The sequence below is a fragment of the Manis pentadactyla genome, chromosome 8, assembly GCF_030020395.1.
Source record: "Manis pentadactyla isolate mManPen7 chromosome 8, mManPen7.hap1, whole genome shotgun sequence".
NCBI lineage: Eukaryota > Metazoa > Chordata > Mammalia > Pholidota > Manidae > Manis > Manis pentadactyla.
The window spans coordinates 107,511,501-107,532,641 of NC_080026.1; the positions used below are offsets into that span (position 1 = coordinate 107,511,501).

A 21,141-nucleotide genomic window follows, 5' to 3' on the forward strand; every position below is an offset into this window, starting at 1 on the left:
AGGGCAGCAAGAACAGTGAGCAGGCACTGGAGGCTGGGCGACAGAGGACATAAGAAAAGCGCGTGACCATTTTTTTTTTTTGCTTTTTTGCTGTTTTGTATTGGCGAGCGCTTTTTGGAAGTCTTAAAGGGATAGGGACCCCAATACTAGGAAACAGGGCAGAAAGACCGGTGAGCAGAGGCCTGAGGCTGGCACCGGAGAATAAAGAAAAACGAATGACCACCTTTTTGTTTTTTTTTTTTTAATCAAAAACCTTTTTTTTTAATTAAAAAATTTTTTTTTCTTTCTTTCTTTTTTTTTTTTTTTTTTGGTGGGCGTTGTTTTGTTTTGGCGGGTGCTTTTTGGAAGTCTTAAAGGGGCAGGGCGGGTCACTTAATCCAGAGGTAGGGAATCCGGGATCTCGGGGCACCCTAACCCCTGGGCTGCAGGGAGCAGGGAGGCCCCTTACGGAGATAAATAGCCTCCCAGCAGCTCCTGCTCCAACGCGACTCCACCATTTTGGAGTAGCTGCCCGAGCCATGCCACGCCCACAGCAACAGCGGAGATTAACTCCATAGCAGCTGGGCAGGAAGCAGAAACCCTGTCTGCGCGCACCTGCGCAGCACAAGCCACTAGAGGTCGCTGTTCTCCCAGGAGAGGAGGGCCACAAACCAACAAGAAAGGAAGTCCTTCCAGCCGTCACGCGTCCCAGTTCTGCAGACTATTCCTATCACCATGAAAAGGCAAAGCTACAGGCAGACAAAGATCACAGAGACAACACCAGAGAAGGAGACAGACCTAACCAGTCTCCCTGAAAAAGAATTCAAAATAAGAATCATAAACATGCTGACAGAGATGCAGAGAAATACGCAAGAGAAATGGGATGAAGTCCGGAGGGAGATCACAGATGCCAGAAAGGAGATCGCAGAAATGAAACAAACTCTGGAAGGGTTTATAAGCAGAATGGATAGGATGCAAGAGGCCATTGATGGAATTGAAATCAGAGAACAGGAACGCATAGAAGCTGACATAGAGAGAGACAAAAGGATCTCCAGGAATGAAACAATATTAAGAGAACTGTGTGACCAATCCAAAAGGAACAATATCCGTATTATAGGGGTCCCAGAAGAAGAAGAGAGAGGAAAAGAGATGGAAAGTATCTTAGAAGAAATAATTGCTGAAAACTTCCCCACACTGGGGGAGGAAGTAATCGAACAGACCACGGAAATACACAGAACCCCCAACAGAAAGGATCCAAGAAGGGCAACACCAAGACACATAATAATTAAAATGGCAAAGATCAAGGACAAGGAAAGAGTGTTAAAGGCAGCTAGAGAGAAAAAGGTCACCTATAAAGGGAAACCCATCAGGCTAACGTCAGATTTCTCAACAGAAACCCTACAGGCCAGAAGAGAATGGCATGATATATTTAATACAATGAAACAGAAGGGCCTTGAACCAAGGATACTGTATCCAGCACGACTATCATTCAAATATGACGGTGGGATTAAACAATTCCCAGACAAACAAAAGCTGAGGGAATTTGCTTTCCACAAACCACCTCTACAGAACATCTTACAGGGACTGCTCTAGATGGGAGCACTCCTAGAAAGAGCACAGCACAAAACACCCAACATATGAAGAATCGAGGAGGAGGAACAAGAAGGGAGAGAAGAAAAGAATCTCCAGACAGTGTATATAACAGCTCAATAAGCGAGCTAAGTTAGGCAGTAAGATACTAAAGAGGCTAACCTTGAACCTTTGGTAACCACGAATTTAAAGCCTGCAATGGCAATAAGTACATATCTTTCAATAGTCACCCTAAATGTTAATGGGTTGAATGCACCAATCAAAAGACACAGAGTAACAGAATGGATAAAAAAGCAAGACCCATCTATATGCTGCTTACAAGAAACTCACCTCAAACCCAAAGACATGTACAGACTAAAAGTCAAGGGATGGAAAAACATATTTCAAGCAAACAACAGTGAGAAGAAAGCAGGGGTTGCAGTACTAATATCAGACAAAATAGACTTCAAAACAAAGAAAGTAACAAGAGATAAAGAAGGACACTACATAATGATAAAGGGCTCAGTCAAACAAGAGGATATAACCATTCTAAATATATATGCACCCAACACAGGAGCACCAGCATATGTGAAACAAATACTAACAGAACTAAAGGGGGAAATAGACTGCAAAGCATTCATTCTAGGAGACTTCAACACACCACTCACCCCAAAGGATAGATCCACTGGGCAGAAAATAAGTAAGGACACGGAAGCACTGAACAACACAGTAGAGCAGATGGACCTAATAGACATCTATAGAACTCTACATCCAAGAGCAGCGGGATATACATTCTTCTCAAGTGCACATGGAACATTCTCCAGAATAGACCACATACTAGGCCACAAAAAGGGCCTCAGAAAATTCCAAAAGATTGAAATCCTACCAACCAACTTTTCAGACCACAAGGCATAAAACTAGAAATAAACTGTACAAAGAAAGCAAAGAGGCTCACAAACACATGGAGGCTTAACAACACGCTCCTAAATAATCAATGGATCAATGACCAAATCAAAATGGAGATCCAGCAATATATGGAAACAAATGACAACAACAACACTAAGCCCCAACTTCTGTGGGACACAGCAAAAGCAGTCTTAAGAGGAAAGTATATAGCAATCCAAGCATATTTAAAAAAGGAAGAGCAATCCCAAATGAATGGTCTAATGTCACAATTATCGAAATTGGAAAAAAAAGAACAGATGAGGCCTAAGGTCAGCAGAAGGAGGGACATAATAAAGATTAGAGAAGAAATAAATAAAATTGAGAAGAATAAAACAATAGCAAAAATCAATGAAACCAAGAGCTGGTTCTTCGAGAAAATAAACAAAATAGATAAGCCTCTAGCCAGACTTATTAAGAAGAAAAGAGAGTCAACACAAATCAACAGTATCAGAAACGAGAAAGGAAAAATCATGACGGACCCCACGGAAATGCAAAGAATTATTGGAGAATACTATGAAAACCTATATGCTAACAAGCTGGGAAACCTAGGAGAAATGGACAACTTCCTAGAAAAATATAACCTTCCAAGTTTGACCCAGGAAGAAACAGAAAATCTAAACAGACCAATTACCAGCAACGAAATTGAAGCGGTAATCAAAAAACTACCAAAGAACAAAACCCCCGGGCCAGATGGATTTACCTCAGAATTTTATCAGACATACAGGGAAGACATAATACCCATTCTCCTTAAAGTTTTCCAAAAAATAGAGGAGGAGGGGATACTCCCAAACTCATTCTATGAAGCTAACATCACCCTAATACCAAAACCAGGCAAAGACCCCACCAAAAAAGAAAACTACAGACCAATATCCCTGATGAACGTAGATGCAAAAATACTCAACAAAATATTAGCAAACTGAATTCAAAAATACATCAAAAGGATCATACACCATGACCAAGTGGGATTCATCCCAGGGATGCAAGGATGGTACAACATTCGAAAGTCCATCAACATCATCCACCACATCAACAAAAAGAAAGACAAAAACCACATGATCATCTCCATAGATGCTGAAAAAGCATTTGACAAAGTTCAACATCCATTCATGTTAAAAACTCTCAGCAAAATGGGAATAGAGGGCAAGTACCTCAACATAATAAAGGCCATCTATGATAAACCCACAGCCAACATTATATTGAACAGCGAGAAGCTGAAAGCATTTCCTCTGAGATCGGGAACTAGACAGGGATGCCCACTCTCTCCACTGTTATTTAACATAGTACTGGAGGTCCTAGCCACGGCAATCAGACAAAATAAAGAAATACAAGGAATCCAGATTGGTAAAGAAGAAGTTAAACTGTCACTATTTGCAGATGACATGATACTGTACATAAAAAACCCTAAAGACTCCACCCCAAAACTACTAGAACTGATATCGGAATACAGCAAAGTTGCAGGATACAAAATCAACACACAGAAATCTGTGGCTTTCCTATATACTAACAATGAACCAACAGAGAGAGAAATCAGGAAAACAACTCCATTCACAATTGCATCAAAAAAAATAAAATACCTAGGAATAAACCTAACCAAAGAAGTGAAAGACTTATACTCTGAAAACTACAAGTCACTCTTAAGAGAAATTAAAGGGGACACTAACAGATGGAAACTCATCCCATGCTCGTGGCTAGGAAGAATTAATATCGTCAAAATGGCCATCCTGCCCAAAGCAATATACAGATTTGATGCAATCCCTATGAAACTACCAGCAACATTCTTCAATGAACTGGAACAAATAATTCAAAAATTCATATGGAAACACCAAAGACCCCGAATAGCCAAAGCAATCCTGAGAAAGAAGAATAAAGTAGGGGGGATCTCACTCCCCAACTTCAAGCTCTACTTTAAAGCCATAGTAATCAAGACAATTTGGTACTGGCACAAGAGCAGAGCCACAGACCAATGGAACAGACTAGAGAATCCAGACATTAACCCAGACATATATGGTCAATTAATATTTGATAAAGGAGCCATGGACATACAATGGCAAAATGACAGTCTCTTCAACAGGTGGTGCTGGCAAAACTGGAGAGCTACATGTAGGAGAATGAAACTGGACCATTGTCTAACCCCATATACAAAAGTAAACTCAAAATGGATCAAAGACCTGAATGTAAGCCATGAAACCATTAAACTCTTGGAAGAAAACATAGGCAAAAACCTCTTAGACATAAACATGAGTGACCTCTTCTTGAACATATCTCCCCGGGCAAGGAAAACAACAGCAAAAATGAGCAAGTGGGACTATATTAAGCTGAAAAGCTTCTGTACAGCAAAAGACACCATCAATAGAACAAGAAGGATCCCTACAGTATGGGAGAATATATTTGAAAATGACACATCCGATAAAGGCTTGACGTCCAGAATATATAAGGAGCTCACACGCCTCAACAAACAAAAAACAAATAACCCAATTAAAAAATGGGCAGAGGAACTGAACAGACAGTTCTCCAAAAAAGAAATACAGATGGCCAACAGACACATGAAAAGATGCTCCACATCGCTAATTATCAGGGAAATGCAAATTAAAACTACAATGAGGTATCACCTCACACCAGTAAGGATGGCTGCCATCCAAAAGACAAACAACAACAAATGTTGGCGAGGCTGTGGAGAAAGGGGAACCCTCCTACACTGCTGGTGGGAATGTAAGTTAGTTCAACCATTGTGGAAAGCAGTATGGAGGTACATCAAAATGCTCAAAACAGACTTACCATTTGACCCAGGAATTCCACTCCTAGGAATTTACCCTAAGAACACAGCAATCAAGTTTGAGAAAGACAGATGCACCCCTATGTTTATTGCAGCACTATTTACAATAGCCAAGAATTGGAAACAACCTAAATGTCCATCAATAGATGAATGGATAAAGAAGATGTGGTACATATACACAATGGAATACTACTCAGCCATAAGAAAAGGGCAAATCCAATCATTTGCAGCAACATGGATGGAGCTGGAGGGTATTATGCTCAGTGAAACAAGCCAAGCGGAGAAAGAGAAATACCAAATGATTTCACTTACCTGTGGAATATAAGAACAAAGGAAAAACTGAAGGAACAAAACAGCAGCAGAATCACAGAACTCAAGAATGGACTAACAGGTACCAAAGGGAAAGGGACTGGGGAGGATGGGTGGGCAGGGAGGAATAAGGGGGGTAGAAGTAGGGGGGTATTAAGATTAACATGCATGGGGGGGTAGGAGAAAAGGGGGGCTGTACAACACAGAGAAGGCAAGTAGTGATTCTACAACATTTTGCTATGCTGATGGACAGTGACTGTAAAGGGGTTTATAGGGGAGACCTGGTATAGGGGAGAGCCTAGTAAACATAATATTCGTCATGTAAGTGTAGATTAGTGATACCAAAAACAAAGCAAAAAAAGGGCAGTTCCTGTGTGGTAACCTCCAATGAGTTCTACACAAGGGTATAAAGGGCATATAAAAGTGTAGGCAAAGGGTCTGTTTGTGTTTATACAGAGGATCAAAGCCTAATTGGGCTACCCCAAAAATGAACTAAGATACGATATGAAAAAGAACTTCCAACATCTGCACTCTCTGGAAGACTCATGCCAGAAGATGATCATCAAAAAACCCCAACAAAGATCCACGCACTGCTACAGCTGTAGATGCACTCATCCCACCAGTTCCTGGACTTGCCATGGGAATGAGGAAGGAGATATCTAAGCTGGCCTGTGCATACAGTAAAACAACAAATTTGACTGGATCTATACTGTTGGAACTCAACCAAGAATTTGGAGAAGTGCAAATTGTAGCGCTCCAAAGTCTTACAACTACAGACTATTTACTGTTAAAAGAACATATGGCATGTGAACAGTCCCCAGGAATGTGTTGTTTTAATTTGTCTGATTTCTCTCAGACTGTTCAAGTTCAGTTGGACAATATCCACCATATCATAGATAAGTTTCCACAAATGCCTAAGGTGCCTAACTGGTTTTCTTGGTTTCACTGGAGATGGCTGGTAATTACAGATATGCTTTGGTTATGTAACTATACTCCTATTATGTTAATGTGTGTGCGCAATTTAAGTAGTAGCTTAAAACCTATACATGCTGAAGTTACTCTACAAGAAGATATGTCAAAGAAATAATCAATCTTCCCATGTTTTCTTCCGCCTGCTACTTCTATAGCTTTTCTTCTTCCTTCCTAATTACAACCCTTAAATAGAATTCGTGCCTCATATCAAATTTACCGAGTATCATAATTCTTCCAAGTGGTAAAGATACCTCAAGACAAATGCTGGGCATAGAAGCCACAGGGCATAAATATGCAAAGAAGTAAAAAGCTAACCTTTTCAAACAATAAGGCTTCCCTCTCACTTACCAACTTCACATTTCCCTGTATGGCCCCGGAAGATGACTGGTTAGCCAGAGACGGGTAAGATTCCTCAAGGGAGGAACAACCTAAGACAGGCACAGTCGCAGGGGGGTCATCAGGTGAGAAATTGGGGATCAACAGAGGTGAGGCTTAGAACCTCACCCCCCCTGTTCTGAGAGAAATCTTCTGCATACGTGGATGTTTTATTGCCCTGGTCTAGCTTGGATTAACACATAGTCTACAGGCACACACCTGATCATCTACATTTGCTCTCTTACAACACTAAACTATGTTTTCTACCTTTATCTTGTATCTACCTACCACTTCAGCATTTTATTAAAAATAATAATAATAAAGAGAGAAATGTGGTATCCACATATAAATCAAGTATAAAAACCAAATGAGTATTCATATTTGAACTGACTGTTTAGAGTTCATAATGCATGAGCAAAACCGAAAGTTTCTGTGATGACTGCCCTTGTACTGTTCACTATGTAACTTATTCATTATGTAAGAATTTGTTCTACATGTAAGAACTTGTTTTTTATGCCTCAGAAGATTGGAGACTGATGAAAATTAGGCTTGGGGTGGATTAATGATTGTGCATTGAGCATTGACTCCCCTATACAGAATTTTATTGTCGTTAACAACCATTTGATCAATAAATATGAGAGATGCCCTCAAAAAAAAAAAAAAAAAAAGTACACACTTCCAATGGTAAAATAGTAAGTAACCGGGATGTAAAAAAAAAAAAACAAAAAAAAAAACTATATGAAGACTTGATGATGGGGGGGTCTAGTAAACATAATGTTGCTCATGTAATTGTAGATTAATGATACCAAAATAATAAAAATAAAATAAAAGCAGGCAAAAAAGAACTATATGAAGATGTTTAGATAAAAATACCTTTAGTAATTACTGTACCTAAATTAGCCAATCCATATTTTTTCAGATATTTAAAAAAAAAAAAAAAGGACTTCCAATGGTAAAATAAATAAGTAACCGGGATGTAATGTATAGCATAAGGAATATAGTCAAGATATTGTAACAGCTTGGTAGGGTGATAGCTGGAACCTAGAATTATGTATATAAATGTTCTACCACTGTGTTGTACACTTGAAACTAATGTAATGTAATACTGTGCGTCAACTTCCCTTCAATAAAAAATAATTATTAAAAAAAAAAAAAAATTTAACCTGTAATAGTAACCCTATGATTCTATATCTCACTGAATGATGGTGATAATCAAGAAAAATCTCAAATTAAATAGAGTTTGGGGAACAATATCCTGAAGGAAGGATGACCAATAATATTAAAGGAACCCTCTGATTGCCTAGGGATATGTAAGGTTATTCCCACATGACACAAATCTAGTTTTAATGTTCAGTTCCTATTCATCTTCCTTTGTTAACTAATTAATTATCACAGGGAAAGGTTACCACAGCAGCTATAAATAAAACGTGACTATAGTATAGAGAACTGTCCTTCATGATAGCTTGTGGAATTAGTTTACTACTTATAGTTAACATAATTTGTGTGTGTGCACACACGATTATATACATGGTATATATGAATACAACAGATTTTTTTGAGGTTTGATTGCTTTTTTGAAGTATAGTTGAAATGCAATATTATATTGGTTTTACAATTCAGTGATTCAACAGTTAGACCCATTATTAAATCCTCACCCCAACCAGTACAGTTACTTATCTGTCAACATAGGAAGATGGTACAGAATTACTGACCATATTCTCCATGCTGTATCTTCCATCCCCATGACCAACTGATACTATGATTGAGATTTTGTGCCTCTTGCCCCACCCCTCATCCCATCCACTCACCTCAACCCCTTCCCCATGGTAACTACCAATCACTTCTCAGTGTCTCTGAGTCTACTGCAGATTCTTTATTCTTAATTGATTTGAAACACTGAATTAGTTTAAGGTGTATAATATTATGATTTGATATATGAATATGTTGTGATATATATATCACCACAATAAATTTAATTAACATTATCACCTCACAATTAACAATTTTTTTCTTGTACTGAGAACTTTTAAGATGTTACCTCTTAGCAACTTTCAAATATACAATACAGCATTATTAACTGGCTACCATGCTGTATGTTACATCCCCAGGATTTACTCATATTATAACTTTAAGTTTGTACCTTTTCACCCCTTCACCCATTTTGTCCACTCCCATATCCCCCACCTCTGGCCACCACCCATCTGTGGAATAGATTCTTTTGATGGAGGAATACACCAATCTTGGTACCCCATAGAGGTCCACAGATGTCATACCAGGACCTAGCTTTTAGCAAGATTATCATTTCTTCTTTATTGTGTTGCCTACCCTCTACAGCTAAAGGTGGAACTCTCAAAAAAAAAAGTCAATGGCAAGTAATAAAGAAAGGAGAAGGGTCTGAATTATACACAATCTGGAAATGTTTCCATGGTAATCAATCCCTAAGACTTATATCACTCCTAAGAAGTAACTAGGGAATTAGCCCATTTACTGAGTATAAGCTTAAAGCAGAAAAAAAGGGATTTACATGTATGTGTTTCCTTTAAGGTACTTCAGCCTGGACTCAGTGTCGAAATTGCTCTGAGCAAGGTATAGAAACCCAAACAAACTACAGAAAGGAAGCCCAAGGACTTGTAGTCCTCATTAATTCAGTAACAGTGGCAGCTACCTCTCACTAAGCATCTGCCATCCAATCATTCAATCACTGAATCCTCATCAGAACCCTATGAGGTAGGTATTACTACTGTTTTGCAAATGAGAATGTTGAGGAAGAAAGTTTAAATAACTTGGCCAGAGTAATATAGCTAATAAGTAGGGGCACCAGGATTCACATGCAGGACTGACTGACCCCCACCTGACCCCCACCACATCTCTCATATAACAGGCCATCTCTTACCACCTAACAACAGACCTGCATTACACTTGGTGCTTTACATACATGACACTATCACAAATACCTACTCTGAAAGATATACCCATTTTACAGATGAGAAAATTAGATCTAGAGAGGTCAAAATGCTTTCCCATGGCCACAAAAGAGGTGAGCAGCAGCAGGGAGATTTATTCAGTTTTCTTGGGCTCTCCAGTACATGACCTTTCCATTTGTCATTCTGGTTCCAAAAGTTTTATTTTCTAGCTATTTCACATATGCTAAGGACTCTACCATATGGTGAAAACTATTACCTCTTCCACTTAATGGAGAGATAGACCCATGAGACAGTGGTATTATCCTCATTTTACAGAGATTTGGAGAGCTTGGCAATCTGAATCAGGGTATAGAACATCCATGTGGTACTGTCAGAACTTAAGCCCAGTCTGAGGACACCCAAGTACACACTCAGCCCATAAACTGTGCTGCCTCCTAGATACTGTTACCTCCATGAACAGTCCTAGAAACTTCCAAATAGAAACCATTCAGTCAACACCTTAACCTATTTACAGCATAATTTTTTCCAATGAACCTAAGCTAAAAAATGCCAATGTTCAACATGAATGAGAAACTGACTGTGGTATGGAAAACACTGACAGAATTATTAGGAATAGAAAATTTAAAAGAAGTCAAGGAGATGATAAACTAGATTTTGAGAAATAGTCAAAAGGACTGAAATCAGACTTTTATTTTGGTGTTCCTGATCAAACAACTTATTTCCTTAATTTCCAATTACTATATTTTTTATTCTGAAACACTCACAGGTTTACTTACAATATTCTAAGAATTTCAGAACTTACCACACATTATCCCCAAGGCTGTGCTAAATACTGCCATATAGCCAAAGTAAAATGATGTCTGAAATAAGCCATACATCCTAAAATAAAACAAAAAAATTACATATAGTAAAACCATTTTTACTTTTAACAGAAAGCCTTAAATTCTAGTATTTAAATGACAAATTTAGTTTCCTAAACATGAGAAAACATCTCTACTTACTTTGTTTTGAAAAAATAGTAGTAAAAGGAATACATGTAAACATAGATTGCAGTTGATGCAGCAGAGAGAAAACTTGTCCATTGCCTGGAAAAACAAAAAAGGTAACTCTTTTCAATGAATGGCACTGAAAGATTTTAAAGCAAAGAATTTTATTAGGAAATACTTTTAAAATTCTGTACATTTAAAAATAAGTGTATATACATGGCACTTCGATATATCAATAGGAGAGATCTTAAGAATTGGATTTTGTCAGATTGCCTATTACAGTGACCTTAAATAAACCATTTCCTCTTTCTCAGACATGACTACTTGTTTTTAAAATGGAGCAATGGTTCCTCATAAAGCTTTTTCTACATCAAGAACTTTGTAAAAATATGTCCTACACAGTGACTCTGATTAATACAAGAAAGTTTTGATTGATTTTTTCCTTTAAAATCTTCATCATTTTTATAACTAGCAAACATTCTCATACTATTTTAGTAGCAAAATTCCTCTACAGATATCTTATTCAACTCGAGCATTTCAACTGAAATTTTATTTTAAAATGTTATGGTCCCCAAATGTTCTTCCCTGAAATAAGTACTTACCACCTATAATCCTCTGCATTTAGTAGAAAGTATGTGCACACGATTGTCACACAGACAGTCACAATGCACAGGATGACGAGCACCAGCATCATGAAGCCATAGACATAATAGATCTTATATGCCCAGAAGGATGTGAAGATGAAATACCTAAAACAAAACAAAACAAAAAAACACTACTAAATTAAAACATGGCTTTTAAAAAGTAATATAACATAAAATTTAGAAAATAAAAATAATTAGGAAAAGAAATCCTGAAGAACTTTCATGCTATTTTCATAGGACAGGAAGAGAAGGGCATTAAGATTTTACACTAAAAAAAGACCCTTTACTCTAATTCTATTACCTAAGTCATATTAAACTAGGAAAGGATCTTTTAGCCTCTTTTCTTTTTCTCATTCTCTTCTGTTAGTTCCCTTTTTTCATCACTGATTCTTTCAACAGACATTAACAGAGGTCCTACCATATATTAGAGAAGCAGGGAGAACACAACAATGAAGATGACAGTCTCCACCGAGGAGATAAATTGCTTAGTAAGGAAAACTAGGGAAGGGGCAATCATGATGCATTGTGACACATGTTTACCATGCAACCCAAAGGGGCATCTTACTGGCTTGGCTGGGTGGGGCTTCATGGGGGAGGGTCAGTGGAAAGAATCAGATAAGGCATTTGGGGAAGCTAGCAGAATGTGCCAGGCATCGGAACAGCAAAGGCAAAGGCTCACAAATAAGGGAATTCAGTATATTTAGAACAACCCAAAGTAATTCAGTATGGCTAGAACTTTAAAAGAAAGGGTGAAAGCTAAGATATGAGGTTGGAGAAGCAATCAGAGCCAGATCTTACATTATGAAGATACTTACTGGCTACCTTACAGACTTTGGATGTTTCTTCAATGAAAATGAGAAGTCTTTAGCAAAGAAGTGACAAGATCAGACTGAGACCTTAAAAAGATGACTGTGGTCTGAAAACTACAAGACACTCGTGAGAGAAATTAAAGAAGATACCAATAAATGGAAACACATCCCGTGCTCATGGATAGGAAGAATTAATGTTGTCAAAATGGCCATCTTGCCTAAAGCAATCTACAGATTAAATGCAATCCCTATCAAAATACCAACAGCATTCTTCAACAAACTAGAGCAAATAGTTCTAAAATTCATATGGAACCACAAAAGACCCCAAAAAGCCAAAGCAATCCTGAGAAGGAAGAATAAAGTGGGGGGGGGGGGAATTATGCTCCCCGACTTCAAACTCTACTACAAAGCCACAGTAATCAAGACAATTTGGTACTGGTAAAGAACAGACCCATAGACCAATGGAACAGAATAGAGAGTCCAGATATAAACCCAAGCATATATGGTCAATTAATATACAATAAAGGAGCCAAGGATATACAATGGGGAAATGACAGCCTCTTCAACAACTAGTGTTGGCAAAACTGGACAGCTACATGCAAGAGAATGAAACTGGATTATTGTCTAACCCCATACACAAAAGTAAACTCAAAATGGATCAAAGACCTGAATGTAAGGCATGAAACCATAAAACTCTTAGAAGAAAACATAGGCAAAAATCTCTTGAATATAAACATGAGCAACTTTTTCCTGAATGCATCTCCTCGGGCTAGAGAAACAAAATAAAAAATGAACAAATGGGACTACATCAAGCTAAAAAGCTTCTGTACAGCAAAAGACATCATTACTAGAACAAAAAGGCATTCTACAGTATGGGAGAATATATTTGTAAATGACATATCCGACAAGGGGTTAACATCCAAAATATATAAGAACTCACACGCCTCAACACCCATAAAGCAAATAACCCTACTAAAAAATGGGTGGAGGATATGAACAGACACTTCTCCAAAGAAGAAATTCAGATGGCCAACAGGCACATGAAATGATGGTCCATATTGCTAATTATCAGAGAAATGCAAATTAAAACCACAATAAGGTATCACCTCATACCAGTTAGGATGGCCAACGTAGAAAAGACTAGGAACAACAAATGCTGGTGAGGATGCAGAGAAAGGGGATCCCTTCTACACTGATGGTTGGAATGTAAACTAGTTCAACCATTGTGGAAAGCAGTATGGGAGTTCCTCAAAAAAACTCAAAATAGAAATACCATTTGATCCAGGAATTCCACTCCTAGAAATTTACCCTAAGAATGTAGGATCCCAGTTTCAAAAAGACATATGGACCCCTATGTTAATCACAGCACTATTTATAATAGCCAAGATATGGAAGCAACCTAAATGTCCATCAGTAGATGAATGGATAAAGAAGATGTGGTACATATATACAATGGAATATTATTCAGTCATAAGAATAAAACAAATCCTACCATTTGCAACAAATGAAGCTAGAGGGTATTATGCTCAGGGAAATAAGCCAGGCAGAGAAAGACAAGTACCAAATGATTTCACTCATCTGTGGAGCATAAGAACAAAGCAAAAACTGAATGAACAAAACAGCAGCAGACTCACAGAACCCAGGAATGGACTAATAGTTACCAGACGGAAAGGGACCAGGGAAGAAGGGTTGGAAGGGCGGGATAAGGGGAATAAGGGGCATTATGACTAGCACACATAATGTAGGGGGACCGGCCCAGGGAAGGCAGTACAGCACAGAGAAGACAAGTAGTGACTCTAAAGCATCTTACTACACTGATGGACAGTGACTATAATGGAGTATGTGCTGGGGACTTGATAATGGGGGGAATCAGGTAACCACAATGTTGCCCATCTGATTTTTATTAATGATACCAAAATTTTAAAAAATTAAAAAAAAAAAAGATCACTGTGGTTACCAAGAGGAGAATGGTTTTGAGAGTGGTCAAACAGAGGAGAAATTTAACATACAGCAGAAAGGTCAGCTAATGGAACAGAGTACCTAGAAAGCAGGAAGAGATGTGATCCAGAAGGTACCGGGGACAAGAGTAGGAAGGAAAAATAGTCGGAGGTCAAGTCGGGGTGAGGACACAAATCAGTATCAGACTGGAAGTAGAGCTGGCTTTATTAAGCCAAGAGCTAGAGTGACATGTACTCCCATCCCTCTGAGGCACTAATAACCACAGTGCACTCACAGCAGGCAGGTGACCACTAGCAGTGACACAAATCTATGTGAGTTGTTCTTGTTAGTGTAATTAGACAATTTAATTAAGCCAGTAAATATGGAGCAAAAAGAATGTGTGATTTCTATGAAATAACATTGAATGCTTTGGAAAAATCTGAGTTACTAAAAAAAGTCATAAAATTAGGTGTGGGTGAGACAACTACAAAAGATTGGGGGACAAATGTACAAATCTAGAAGGATCCTGCACTTAGAATGCTTTAGACTGGTCTTTACATTCTTCCTCCACTTGAAAAAGACTATAAAATACAGAAGACGGATTATGAATGTCAAAGAAAAAATGATGAGAACATCAACTAGACAATCAAAGACAAGAACTTGACCCTATACTAAAAAAAAAAAAAAATCAGTGAAAGATGTACCTTTAGTTGGTTTAAGTTAAAATAGTATGTTACATATATGTATATACACACACACAATTTTTTTTTATAATTCCCTTACATGAGCCAACTTTCTCAATTAACTGACCACCGGATGCAATTATGTTTGTTAAGGAGGCATTCACCATACAGGAGATAATCAGCAGTGGGCATCTGGAAATGTGTGAGGGAATTTTGAGTAGTAACAATAACTGGCATGAATTTCATGGGCAGGAGAGTCAGAGTATATGACTGCAGTTCTTGAGAAAGTCCCGAAGAACTGTCTTGCCTAAAACTCCAGAGCATTCCCCTCAAGGATCATTGGAACAAATCTGAGTTCTTGAGAAAGTTCCAAAGAACTGTCTTGCCTAAAATTCCAGAGTATTCCCCTCAAGGATGATTGGAACAGAGGCAGAGAAAAGAACGGTTTATATTTTGCAGTGGTAACTAAGGATGCAGACATGAAGCATGGTAAGTCGGCACAAGGTAGTACACCTCCCACACCTGAGCACATATACACTCCCCCAGCACTCCTGCAGGCCTCTATGGAAGGGGACTAGGATGACTATGCACAAAAAGACGTCAGGATCTAGATTAGATAATAGTTTAACTAGTTCTGGATCCTCAGAAATATTTTAAAAACACAACTAAAACCAGTAATTCCTTATATTACACATAAGCTCAAAGGCTGGTCTAGCATTCATGCTTCGATTTCTAAGATCTGTTACATAAGAGAAGTCTTTAACACAATACAAACACGTATAAACTTCCCTGAATATTTGAGAACAGAGCAGAAAACTGCCTTTAGATAGACTATGTCGACCCCTTTCAGGAAGCCATGGAATTAACAGACTAACTTTGTTAGATACCTTCCCATCTGGTGATTCTGGACTATCCACCCTGACCCCTAAATTCTCTTACTACAATTAAATCCCTCAAAACATAAGTACATTGCCAAAACTTACATTTCAATAAAGATTGAGCCAAAAGGTAAAATTCCTCCCAGGCAAACAATAACTGCAGGCTCCATGAACCTGGAAAATATTAAATTAACAGTAAATTTCTAGTAGGATTTTCATATTACATGTAATATCCTGGTAATAGAAAGCAGATGATTCACCCTTAAAAATAATCTAAAGGATAGAAACAAGCCACTAAAAGGAAAAACAGAAGTTCAATAATGCACAATACAGAAAGAGAACTTCATATTAGCCATAAGTTATAGTCAAATTCTTCCTAGCATTAAAGGCCTAGATAAGAATTTAGGGAACACAAATTCTTGACACTAACAGAATTCAAGAAAGAATCTAAGTGTTTGCCCCTGTTCTACACCTCTCCATAACTTCTAAAAACTTGATAGGCATATTTACTTGTAGAAAAGCCATAGGGAAGGAAAGTAAATCTTAAAACCCACTGTCTGAAACAATATTTCCCAAACTGTGGCTTTGCCATCTCCTGGCTCACACTTCCCTTGGCTCAGTAATTCTTTTTTCTATGAATTGTACAATTAAGGTATTAAGAGTTCTGAGTTATAATGGAGCCAAAGAACGAATAAAAAATGAAATTCAAACCTCATTCATTTACTCAACAAATACTTACTAATTGCAATTGGTAATCCTCCACCTGGAATGCCTTCTCTCATCTTACACTTCTGCAAACACTGGCTTGTGTTTTTCTGGTAAAGCCCTTCCCCAAGTCTGGGAACAGGAGGGTCCTTCCCATATTCTTCCACTGCCACTTGAATATTACTCCATGGCAGCACTTACTATGCTCTACTGAACTGTCCTGTTACATACATAACATACTTCACTAGATTATAAGCCCTGGCAGGCAAAGGTATTCATCTAGGTATTCCCAGTGCCCAACACAGTATCTGGCACATAAAATATACTAAACTATTATCTCTGGAACGAACAAACTGAAACACTGAGAAGAAAATTAAAGAGTTAGAGAGCTGGAAAAAAAAATCATTTAATGTAGTCTTCTTTCCTCCTTTTATAGGAAGCCAAGATCCAATGATCTGCCCAGTGTTACATAATCAATGAGAGCCAGATCTAATATCCAGATTTTGGGTCCCACGTAATAAAAAAATTTAAGATACAAACGAACCTTCCTACACCTAAATGTGACCCATGGTTATCAAGATCACGTGTTGTTCCTTCCTCTTCTTCACTAGCCCCAGTGGCCTTGATGAACTATTGTGGTTTCTGCCGTTAACCTTATTCTCCCCAGTAATAGATGAACATTAAGATATCAATAGGCCTTAATAATCTAATCTTGATTTGAAAAAGGTAACTGACTTTAAAAAACAAAAGTTCTATAAAAGACTACAAAAGCTCTCGTAAGCATCAATCTAAGAAAAAATAATATGGACAACCCCTAAGACTAAAACAGATCACTCACCTTTAAACTGTAGGGTCTATTTTATTTAGCCTCCATTTCTATAAATGTACACAAATCTCCAAGTGTACAAAAGACTGTATAAGTACCTAACATAAGTTGTATTTATAATGCAGTAAAGTATCTAGGAACAGAGGCTTTTCAATATAAATCCATTATTATGAAATACAGAGACTACAGCTCTGTTTTTGAAATAGGGGATGTAATGAATGTACAGTAAAATTGTTCTGTTTTTGTCTGCTAACAAGAGCTAGGAAAACAATGCAGATATCATAAATTGACATTAAAATATTCAATTTACTAATTTTAAAAGGCAAATATATGCACAGCGAGCTCACATTCTGTTCAAATTTGATTTACAAAAATTAGAAATATAAACATACTAATGACATTTCAATTTATGTCCAAAATTTGAAAAAATACAAATCATCTCAAATTAAAAATCCATCAAGAATCATAACTTCAAAGTTGATTGGTCAACTGTACTGTAAACTAAGTTTACACTATTGCAGTAGAAGAATCTGTTCAGCTGTTAAACAGAAATACCTGTCACTCTTTCTCAGTATTCATCTTGAATGAGAGAGCCTCAAGAACACCTGTCGTGCCAAAAAATGTGACAATGTACTTGAGAGATTCTATGCTAGCCCAGAAGTGAAGGTAAAGAACCTAAATCAGTAAATTATAATTGGCCTCAATCCTAATTCATTACTCAATGGCTACTATATATATGGCTACAAATGTGTGTCAATATCACTTAGAATAATAAAATATCTGGAAAGGAAAATGAAATTATCAGCCAGGACTGGCAAACTTTTTCTGTAAAGGTTCAGATAGTAAAATAATTTTAGGTTTTGCAGGTGGTTTCTGTCATAAATACTCAACTCTGATGCTGTAATGTAAAAGCATCATAGACAATATGTGAAGGTATGGCTATGTTCCAAGGGAACAGGTCAAATTTGGCTTGTTACTGATGCAGCTTTAGTTTCCATGCACCTCTGGGCACTAACGTACTCATCGAAGCATCTGATTTATCTGTAAATGGAACCAATATTTACAAAGTGAAATGAGGGTATAGTATTTAGTCCTCCTAACCATATAGGTTGAAGGAAAAAGTAAAAAGATAAATTCTTAAATTGAAACTTAAGATAGTCATTTTTATAAATATATGCTAATTCTAAAAGTTATAGATACATAATAGCCTCAAGAACTTTTATATTGTGAGAAACAGTTACATAAGACTTAGCAATCTCTTTACCATTTTTTCTCCGGTATGGGACGAGGCACAGCATTGACACGACAAGGAAAGTTGGGCTGACCTGACAGATTTCGGCCAAGTATTGTACCAACAAGATTTAGAGGAAGAATAACAAAAAAACAGATGCAACACACAGCCACCTGTAAATAAATTAAAATGTATGTGATTACTCAGAGAACAGTAACATTAATAAAACAAAGGGGAACCTTAAAAATTTAAACATGATTTGATTACAAAAGAAAATGTTTAAGTTCAATACGGGTTAAAATTATGTAGGAGATACATTAAAGAAAACAGGAAAAGAATGAGCTAAATACAAGCTGAACTGTTCCCATCTACCATAGTTCCCCATTTCTCCTATTCTTCCGTACTGACTCTGCTATGGCCCTTTTTTCTCTCACTTTGAATTGTCATTCTTTCAACATATCCTTTATCTTTTGTCATTATAACCAACTTAATTGACTGCACTTTACTGAGCTTCTAATATGCACAAGGAGCCTTACCCATTATTTCCCTACTTTACAATGAAGGAGATAAGCTATGTCACTTTCCATGACCACATAACTAGCAGATGGCCAGACTAAAATTTCATTTCAGATCTGCCTGTCTCCAAGACCATGTTCATTTCTAGTCTACCCTGTATTATTATCTTAACAATAGAGGGATACCTTTAGTTGTGTATATATATATCATTACTAAAATAATATGAATATTTTTCTGCCAGTTAGTAGTTCAAAGTCTAAAGTTATAGGGAAGATCACACAGAGATTCTAGAGCCAAAGTGGTCAGTTAGGAAAATATTTACTTTTGTGATTTTTCTTTACATAAACCTGGGTACTCAAGAACCTACACATGCAAGCTCTTTTACAGCCAGCAAGATCACTTCACTCTGAACTTCTGTAAAATGGAGTAGGACTGGATTACCTCTAAGATCTCTTTCAGTTCATATTTTTGGGTTCTAATAAATAGAAAGTAAAAGTGAGAGAAAGGTTGAATGAAAACTGTGAAGACACTGATTGGGAGAAATGAAGTGGTGTGGGGTAGAAAATCCACAGTGACTACATGAGAAGGAAAGAATTTATTTTGGAGCAACATTAGTAAAAAATCTGTGTATTCCTTATATGTGTGGTGGTGGTGGTGGTGGTGGTGTGTGTGTGTGTGTGTTTTCTAAACAAGCCAAATGGTATCACTATCACCCTTTCAGATCAAATATGTTGTTATGAGAGTTAGAGTTCTGGACTTCCATATTAAAGATTACACTTAGGAATTCAAATTACTGCTGTCTCAGCTTAGACCTATAAATAATATGAAGTTATGCTTATATAATGTAACAAGAATATGTAAAACATGAAAAATAAACAGGTGTTTTAAGATATTTTAAATATTAGAATAGACTGTGAGTTATACATATGTCTCACACATATTTGGGGGGTGAGTTGTGTCTCAATTTTTGCTATTAATTGCTTTCTTAATTATTGTTTTGTTATCATTAAGCATATAAAACTAACAAATGATAAGAGATTTATGTAATAGAAACCTACGTATTTTCCCTTTAATTTACCAGAACTCTAATGTCAAATAACAATTGAAAAGAAGTTGAGGAAAACATTCCTGTGTGGAATGACATGGTCTAGCAGAGTGGTTTTTGAACTATTCCATAGAATCTCCAGGTCCTACTAAAGAGCCTCAGGAATTCCACAAGCATTGGATTTAAGTGTCCTTTTTGAAACAGTTTTTTTTTTTTTTGAAGATCTAATTCGCTTTATTAAGCAATTCAAAATTGCTTTATTAAGCAATTCAGGCAGCATCCCATCTAGCAAGTAGAGAGATACTCCGATAGGTTTTTAAAAACATTTTTAAGTGTAATAAAAAAATATACAGATTCAATGAGTTCTATACCAAATATTAATACACTGTAGATATCAGAACCAGGTTAACTTATTTTCATGCAAACCTCAGAATAAAGTTTTTCCTGCTATCATTGTGTATGTATTTGGACTTTTTAGAGATGTGTCATGTGTCACTGATGAAGAACATTTATAATGCTACACTGGTTTTCATTCTCCCTCCCCTCTTCTCTGAATTCAGGGCTACACATATTTGATCACTAAAAACTGCACAAGCAAATGCCCTATAGTACATGTGTGTCATAGGAAATTAAATGTCAGGTACAGTGAGGGCACATCTTGCCTTGTGTGCTCATTCAAAACATAACAATAGTCAAAAGGACCCTATAAACAGTTTCTTCAAGATATTATCAACTGTTCAGCATTTGTTTAATTTTTGCCCCTTTTCTTATCTGACTTTTTCATACATGATAAAAAATGTGAGCAGTTTGTTAGAAACTTAGTGACTGGAGTGTGAAACCAATTTCCTATTCCTTTATGTTCAAGTTCTGGATGAGTTTACTTAAAGAACTGGCTGAGACTGCAAGGCAAACCATTAAAAAAAAAGTCACATGGAACTAAATCATCCATGAAGTTAGGATTTTTCTCAATACTGATATTCAACCAAATAAATTGGTTATTGAAGAAGATATAACTGAACTGTTATTCAGACTCC

The 21,141-nt window shown here is 37.0% G+C and overlaps 1 protein-coding gene across 1 annotated transcript in view; it reads right to left on the reverse strand.

The window, feature by feature from the left end:
• Nucleotides 1–21,141, reverse strand: part of TM9SF3 (transmembrane 9 superfamily member 3) — a 69,411-nt gene that overhangs the window by 7,166 nt on the left and 41,104 nt on the right. The window contains exons 10-14 of the mRNA XM_036886458.2: nucleotides 18,580–18,719; nucleotides 15,890–15,958; nucleotides 11,435–11,581; nucleotides 10,848–10,931; nucleotides 10,649–10,725 (exon numbers count right to left, since the gene is read on the reverse strand). Coding sequence (XP_036742353.1) covers nucleotides 10,649–10,725; nucleotides 10,848–10,931; nucleotides 11,435–11,581; nucleotides 15,890–15,958; nucleotides 18,580–18,719 — 517 coding nt within the window. The remainder of the gene's footprint in view (nucleotides 1–10,648; nucleotides 10,726–10,847; nucleotides 10,932–11,434; nucleotides 11,582–15,889; nucleotides 15,959–18,579; nucleotides 18,720–21,141) is intronic.